The 8,470-nt window shown below is 36.6% G+C and overlaps 1 protein-coding gene across 4 annotated transcripts in view; it reads right to left on the bottom strand.

The window, feature by feature from the left end:
• Positions 1 to 81: 81 nt before the first annotated feature.
• Positions 82 to 8,470, bottom strand: part of INTS6 (integrator complex subunit 6) — a 38,492-nt gene continuing 30,103 nt past the window's right edge. For 3 of the 4 annotated variants that reach the window (XM_050979110.1, XM_050979118.1, XM_050979125.1), the window contains 8 exons: positions 8,253 to 8,363; positions 6,463 to 6,678; positions 6,228 to 6,354; positions 4,866 to 5,008; positions 4,068 to 4,302; positions 2,970 to 3,341; positions 2,443 to 2,536; positions 82 to 312 (listed from right to left, as the gene is read on the bottom strand). In XM_050979110.1, the coding sequence (XP_050835067.1) occupies positions 219 to 312; positions 2,443 to 2,536; positions 2,970 to 3,341; positions 4,068 to 4,302; positions 4,866 to 5,008; positions 6,228 to 6,354; positions 6,463 to 6,678; positions 8,253 to 8,363 (1,392 nt within the window). In that variant the 3' untranslated portion in view covers positions 82 to 218. The remainder of the gene's footprint in view (positions 313 to 2,442; positions 2,537 to 2,969; positions 3,342 to 4,067; positions 4,303 to 4,865; positions 5,009 to 6,227; positions 6,355 to 6,462; positions 6,679 to 8,252; positions 8,364 to 8,470) is intronic. The other variant, XM_050979120.1, reaches the window with a different exon arrangement.

The following is an 8,470-nucleotide window of genomic DNA, read 5'->3' as shown; positions in this document are numbered from 1 at the left end:
CTCAATTTAGTTAAATAAAAATGTTTTTGTAGTATTTTTCACATTACAAAAATAACAGAAGTGAAGGGAAAAAAAAAAGGATGATTGATACTTCTCATCATTTTATTGAGCAGCTTCGCATTCTTTCAGGTACAGGAACTTGAGATAAGAGTGCATGTCAAAAATGAATGCAAGTAAGAACAGCAGTGCCCTGCTGTGGCTCTCTCATGTGCAGTTTCTTAGCTGCTCTTGATATGGTTGACCTGATTGGATCTGCGATGGATTTCTTCCAGAAAACTCTCAAGCTGTTCTATCAGCATCCGTTTTTTAAACCTGGATTTAAAAGAAAGCATTACAATGGATGCACAGAGTAATATGTGAAACAACATTGACAAAACTTTTACTGAACTCTGGAAACTTTGGTTATTACTTCAGGAGCAGTGCATGATGAGGTATACACATACCTCATTTGTATACATACACTGTCCCCTAACATTCTGGTAAACCACTAACTTGCTTTTCCATTTGCTGAATGCAAAACAACATTTACGAGAGTTTATTATAGCTGAACATCACTGAGCTCTCAGAAACCCAGGAAAAAGACAAGAGTTTGTTGCTTCCAGAAGTGAAGTTCTGAAGCACAGAAATAAAATATACATTAAAAGAACTATAATCCTAAAGCTGGCAAACAGCTTTTAGGGATTATTTGCATGCCTTCATGATGCATTCATCCAAGTTAAAGTTGGTACTGGTGGAGGAACAGCTATTACACAGTGGAAAGCAGATTTCCTGACAAACAACACAAATTAAAACTTTGAGAAAGAAATTAAAGGAAAACACAGGCATCCAAATTCCATACCTCTGGAGTCTCTGCAGCTCTATTCCATACCAGTTGAATAAATTTGATCAGTAGGCCATTCTGTCACCTCTGCTTACACCCCTACCTCAGGAAGTAGAACTACTAGCTGCTTCCAGCTAGCCCCTCCCCCTTGCAACATTTCTGCATCTCTGACCAATGCTTTGGTAGCCATATGTGTGTTCAAAGACAAGCAGCAATGAAAATATTTTGAACTGTATCCCAAGTTCAGTCCTGTGACTCCACCAAACCCCAGCAGAAGCCTCTAGTTCCAGTCAGGCATCCTGGTCCATGCCCTTGGCTCACAGAGACATGGTATCTGCCCTAATTTCCAGATCACAAGCCTCCCCACAATCCCTGATGCACCCAAGAGCAACACTCAACCACTGGCAAATTTTGTAGAATTGTCAGCTAAAGAAAGCTGGAATAAAGAGACTGTGCAAGAGAAATGAGAGTTACAGGTGATCCTAAAAGCCTAATTTTACAGCACAAAACTTCCAATCCCACTAAGGGCTGCCACAAACTCCAAGAGCAACAGTACTGTTATAGTGTGCTGTGACAGTGAGGAAGAATGTATAATTTGCAACATACAGAACAACTCTGACAGGCAATATAACAATCAAGCAAAAGCACAATACAGCAATGGTTGCTAATGTATGAGCACGATGTACATAAATTTACATGCCCCACCGAGCTGGCAATAGAAGGGTAGAGGATCTGTATGGATGTCCAACATCCAGCATACCTTGAGAGGCATGGTTATCTCCTAAAATTATTTTGTTTTTAATCATGAAATTTGCTTAATGCCGCAGGAAAAGAGCTGACTACTACAAAACGTATTAGAGAATAAGAGGCAGCTATTCTTTGAGGTTTCCGAAGTAAGCCTCAAAGTTCGGGTTATATTTATGATCCCTGTAAGGTCCTGGAATTACTCATTCCCTGCAACTCAAACACTATTGGTTCTAATACATTTCTCCTTTTTTCCTCTCAGTAAGCATGTAGAAGGCTAAGTATGGATAGTCTAAAGATACTGTAAGGAACAGTTTCTACCTGGATGAAAACCACAGAGTTTAAATCCTTATCAAGTCACTCTTCTTCAGAGAAAAGCCACCTCCATTTCCAAAGTCTCAGACAGGACTACGCTATCTCTGAATGAAGTATGCTGAAGAGTAGAGACATATCTTTATGAGCATACCTGAATTTAAAAACTATTTTTAGGACAAGATTTTGAGCTGATGCTGTTTCTGAAAGCCTAATTCCCAGTAACTGGCAGCTCCATTGCATTTTGAAATTATCAGTACACTCACCTGAACTTTAAAAAAATAATTCCAATTTAAAAAGTTACCTTCTCTTTCTATACCATTGTCCATCTACATTTACAGGGATTTGGCAGTTACAGTTGCTAACATCTTTAAGCCAAAATCCAAGGGAAAAAGGTAAGCTTTAACAAACAACACCACAAGAAGCTTATGCATTTCTGCTCGCTCATGGGGAATTATTTCCTTGCAGTGCAAAGCATTGTTTCAAACAACTGCATGATTGTCCAGCAATTATACATGGCACAACATGGTGCAGTTTTGTAAGAAAAATACAATCCTGTTACCTACCTTGAAGCTTCTTTTATAACATTCTGCAAAAATATCAGCCGGGTTTGTAAGCTTCCTTGCACATGCTTCAGCAAAAAGAAGATTCTTTCATATTCTTAAATGTCAAGAGAACAGAAACATCAGTTATTTAAAAGATGCCGTTGTAATAGATTTGAGTGATATGCAACATTGAATGTTTGTAAAATTTTAAGCTGTATCTCCTATCAACTGGAGCAAGAACATCTTATTTAATGAGAACAAATATTAAAAAATACATGATACTGCACCTTAGGATATTACTAACATCTAACAAGTTAAATTTAGTATTGATATAAAAAACATGACTTCCATGAGCACTGATAGGTATAGCAATGTTTTAATCACTCCTACAGTAAGATTTTAGCAGAGGTTTTTAAAACAAATATTTTCAGCCTTAAATTTAATTTTGCTTCTGTCTCATGGTCCACTACACTTCTAAAATAGTGATCTAACATGAATTCTTTTTTAACTCTCATGCAAATTATCTGAAAGAAATTTAGTATACTTACTCCTTCCTGGTTTTCGGATCTCTTTCATAATTTGTGCTCTTAGCTCTATATTAATCTCTCTGGAACTCCTGCAGTGCACTGATTTTTTTCCTTTGCTAGGTGAAGACATGGTCAAGTTCTCTTCTGGACTTTGCTCTTTACTACCTGATTCCTCGTGATTCTCCAAAAACCCATCAACATTCAAATTATTCCCTAAATGTTCATGGTCTACATCCTCTGTATGAGCTGCTGGTCGATCCAATGAATTGAATGGTGAAGAGGACAGTGAAAACTCTGAATCCACAGCATTTGGGAAAACATCTGATGAAAGGGGGTCTGTACTGTGATTCTCAATGACATCATTAACTCCAACTTCATTATTTGTTTCTGATGCTGAAAAAACAAAAAGTACACTTGCTAGGCTCAAATTCCTTATCATTTCATACAAGTCAATGAGTCAGATCAGCATTAGACTCTAAAAACCAGGCTCCAGCTCAGTCTACTGTACATGCCAGGCATAAGAAAACTTGTTTGTGGATTATAAGACTGAGCCTGTCACTATCTCCTGGCAATGAAGGACTTAAAAAAAAATCACAAGTGTATTATTTGTATGAAAAAGGAAATTACTATGTGGACTACCAACAAAAGAAAAACCACCTCTAAAGAGTAATTTTGTGACACGGTGTGTTTCCCCCTTTAAATCAAACAAACCAAATTTACCTTAGCACTAAGCAGTGAATAAGAGTTATACAGCCCCTCAGCTTCACACCCAGGAAAATGATTTCACTGCACAAGAGCAAAATTCAAACTAGCTTCATGCTGTGATACTTGTAGTGTATCTAAATTTCCAGGCAAAGGAAGAAAACTCTTCTCATTGCCTACACTGTTTCCTCAGGAGAGAGAAAATACATTGTTTATACTTAGACTTTATATGGAGGAATTCCATCCCAAGGACTATATGAATTCTGTAATTAACCCCAGACACACACTTAAGTACTTTATTTTCAAGAGGGAGGGATAAAATTGCCATATTTCATCAATTAACCAGCAGCTTTTTAAAAAGAAGTTTTTTCAAATAAATTAAAAGACAAACTTCAAAGATTTTGAAGATTCACTTACTTTTGTGAATAGCAATGGGTTTAATAAGGTCAGGCTGTGCTTGTGCAATTGGTGTTGGGGGCCCTTTTCCTCCAATGTGGTTATTGACAACTGGAAGAGTTTGTGGTCGCCCTCTGAGCAGGGGGGACATACAACGTCGCCTTTTTGGAATCCCTTGCATATTTGGTTCTCCAGGTCTTTTATGTTTATTTTGAGGTCCTGATACAAATTCATCTGCTTCGTCTATCATCATTCCCTGTAAGTAATTAAGCAGGAAGAATTCTTAAGCTTCACACCAAAACCGTGTAACATGAGGTACAATTAATGCTCTGATATTACGAGTAAGAGTAACATACAGCATGCCATTATGTTTGGAATTCCAAATTGTCAACCAAGACCAGATAAATGTGCTTAAGACCCTTATCCAACAGACTGCCAAGTAAGGTAAGGGAGTGGGCCATCAAACTGCCTTTTCAGTAGCTGCAAAGAGACTCACATAGTTAATACAAGAGCTCTAAATGTTACTGGCAGTTTGGTCAATTCTAAGAGATTTGGATAAAAGAGACAGCCAAGACTCTCAACTCTCAATATTTGAGACAAATATTTCAGTTATAATACAATTCAGAGACATAATACTGGTTTTCCAATAAAGGCTGCCCTCTGTAAGATACTACTGATCAAAGAACAACTGAGACAGTTTGCAGCCATTTCTTTTACAAGTATTTGAAAGGGTTTCTCCAATAGACTATTCAGAGAAAAATGTAGGCAGTAGCACACACAAAACGGCATGTTTTTAAAAAAGCTTTACAGAAAAGTCACCTTTTTGTCCAATTTGAATGGATTGCCAAATGTATGAAGCCTTCGTGGTTGATCAGGATCAAGTTCTCGGAGTGGAGAAGGTATTTGTTTTAGATACTCCTGGTAGTTTCCCATTTGTGCTATAGGTACACTGTGAACTTGATCTATCATAACAGAGGAGTTAATTAATACACAGTTACTGCTCACATTATGAGAATTAATTCTATATCCACTTCATATCTCCAGAGTTCAGGCTTGTCATATGCATTAACAAAACAGCTGTACAAAGCTTGCCATTTTTCTTGGCTAACTGGTATTTATAACACTTCAGGAGACTTGCTCAAAGGAATCAGTACACGTCTTGGGGATTTATCATTTTGACAACAAATAAGCCATAGGTGTCAGGCACAGATGTTATTTTTCCAATGTGTCCCAACTTGACAACAGAACAATTGGTAGAAAAACAGACTAGGAACAAATTAGAACTAAAACATTACTACAAACAAAAGATACATTAAAGAAAAGTAAGAGTGCTATGCTGCACACAGCTTTGGCATAACTTGGTCCAATTTTAGCAACTCGAAACTTAGTTGCCAAGACTAGCATTTTCCCAGAGCAAGGGTGACTTTTGATCACCATAAATCAACAAACTCTTAAAAAAAACATAGGAGCTGATATTAAAGTTGCTCTAGTTTTAGAGTTGCCAAGCCTTGCTCCAGAAAAAAACCCAGAAAAAAATTCTTAACATGAGTTAATCCTCCTCCCTGAAGAACAACTACTCTGACAAAGTGATAATGTAATGTGAAATGTACAGATGTTAACCTGACCTAAGTAGTGGCAGCACTAATGCAGCACAAGGTCTCACTTGCATTGCCCTTCTCACTCTACTTATTTCAACATCTTTGGTTAAATGCCACAAAGCAGGGCCAGAAGACAGGAAAAAAGGTAAAGGAATAAATTAGCAACTACTGAACCATTTGCTGTTGGTGCAACAGGCAAAACAATCAGTGGCAGCACCCAGTGAGCTAGCTTACTTTTCCACTGCTCACAATAAACTTCTACTGAGAGAGATCATAATGTGCAGAACTGCCCTGTGATTTTATCAGATACATCAATGAAAGTTAGGAAAACAGTGAACAAAGAACCTTCTATAAAAGCCCAAGTCCCCTCATACAGTCTTAAGGATAAAGCAGTGAATGAGCAATCTTCCTCCTCCCCATTTTTTCTTCCAATTAGGTAAGGAAAAAGCAAACAAAAAAAATCCATGAAGTTTAATCCCAAGAGCAGACATCCACCAAGTTTTAAAATAACTACATTATTTGTTACATTGTTTTTTAGCAATGATCACATCACAGGCAGACAAAATATAAATTGTTATCTAACCTTCATCTTGTCCTTTGAGGAACTTGCAAGTACTCTTCAATAAATTAGATCTCATTCGTGTTAACTGATCCAAAAGATTTCTTCTGGGTATGTCATAAGCATTTCTAAATGTCTGAGGTTTCAAATCCTACGGTTCCAGTAAATGAAATTCCAATTAATGTCATGTAAGAAACAATATCTAGCATTTCAATGGAAGTATATTGAAAATAACAACATTACACACAGTGGTGCTTACCTTATTCAGCAAAGCTATTTGGAACCCAGCATACTCCTTCATATTGAGGTCTAGAGGTCTATGAGGAATTTCCCCAGTAATCCCCTGTAGCAGATGTTGAAAATCGTTCCTATGTGCCATAGACAGGTTGTGTGATCTGCTTCTGACCTTAATTCCAGTCTCTTGCGCTACCTTTTTGCCTACAGAGCCAATGACTCTATCGGACTCTATTTTGGCCTTAATTTGAAATAAATAAATAAATAAAATTGACAATATGCTCTTAAAAGGATTAGTCAGACTTATTCATTTTAAATTCCTACCTACAAGATTCAACAATGTGCTAACACACTATGACGACCATAACCAGGCTGAGTGCTTAAGGAGTGCTTAATACATAACCACTTAATGCCTACTACATTTTTAAATATAGTGAACAGTTTTCTGCATATTTCTCCTCTGCTGCCCATTACAGTATCTAAGCACCAATATGCATGCAATGCTTTTATTTTCATAAAATGCCATCATTTGACTACTAATTCTCTGCAGATCTATCTGTATTCGTATGATGTTCAGCTGTTCCGTAGAGAACAGTCAAAACTCTCACAAGACTGATTTTCCCACAACTGTAGTTGCAATCAGTCACCCAATTCTATCAACTTTCTTAAAGCTCAAAACAAATAGTCATAACATTAAAAATGTGAAATATGAAAATAACCAACTGGTTGACCAGACAGACCTATCCCCCAATATTATATTAGATTTGTACTAAAATTAAACGTGTTCATCAATGCCAGCTTTTTGACAGAATACAGTGAAAAGAGCCAAAAGGAATTTAGTAACACAACTGCCAATTTTGGTTTTGCAATTTCACATAAATTCATAGACTACTCAAAAATTTGAGTATGTATTGAGAATACTGAGTCTTTACTGGCAGGGCCCATCAGAAGTTACAAAAGTTTTAAGTACAATTTGCAGGGCATGTCATTACATCTTAGAGGAGTCCAAGAGCTGAGACCTCAGTTCACAGATTAGTGAGCAATATGATTTGACTATGATTTAAAAGGATATACTCTAGACTTAAAGACACTTGCTTTCTCAAATAATCACTTATATTTATGTTTTAAGAAAAAGCTGGTCCATAAAAACTCATTACCTAAGTTACAAGTACTTTGCACTACTGTTTCTTGAAGTTTCAAGTTTACTTTTTTTTATCTTGAACACAAAGCTTAACATGCACAGTTCAAAAGTGGAGGTAGCAGGGCAGAAATGCTTTAGCTGGTGCAGGAGCCTAGTCAAATATCTGGGCACTATTCTGAACATGGTCAGCAATTTCAAACAGTCACTTGACATTTCTACATCTGTATTGTTATTTGATATTGTGTTACATCAGTTATCTTATTCACTGAACACTTTCCACTTCATGCCACAAGCCAAAGAAAGAATACTTTGATTCTGATGCATCAAGCACAAATCCCTATTTCCTGAAAAACACTAACATCTTTAAAGACAACATTGTTTTTTTCGGATAAAAGTATGTTACTGTCTGCTAAGTGAATATGCTCCTTAAATAGGAAAAAACCTCAACTTGTACTTCCTATCTGTCTCTATACAGCTCAGTTTATAAAGGCTGTATTTAAATGTTGCCTTTTCCTTCAATGCAAAAAACCAAAATTATTTTTTGGTAATTGTTTATGGGAAAGTATTAACTTGATCTTTCTGCTCTTTTTTCCTACAAAGCCACTGAACTTTAGTATTTTTAGATTATCCTGCTATTAGAATAAGTTTTTACTGCTCTTTTGCTTCAACATTACCTGCTGACTCAACTTTTTGAGATATGAAATGACACTGTAACTAAGTCCATATTCCACATTGTCAGCTATAAGGTTTGGTGCTCCCATCATTCTCACAGCTTTCTTCAAAGGCTGAAACATGGAATATATTGCATGGTCATATTTAACTTTATACATACTTCAACTAACTGTACCCATTTCAAACAGAACCTGTGGTTCTGAAAGTTCAAAAAGAACAA

The sequence above is a fragment of the Serinus canaria genome, chromosome 1 (assembly GCF_022539315.1).
Source record: "Serinus canaria isolate serCan28SL12 chromosome 1, serCan2020, whole genome shotgun sequence".
In the NCBI taxonomy this organism is placed as follows: Eukaryota; Metazoa; Chordata; class Aves; order Passeriformes; family Fringillidae; genus Serinus; species Serinus canaria.
The sequence above is the reverse complement of the archived record's forward strand: the minus strand, read 5'-3'. Positions and strand labels throughout refer to the sequence as shown.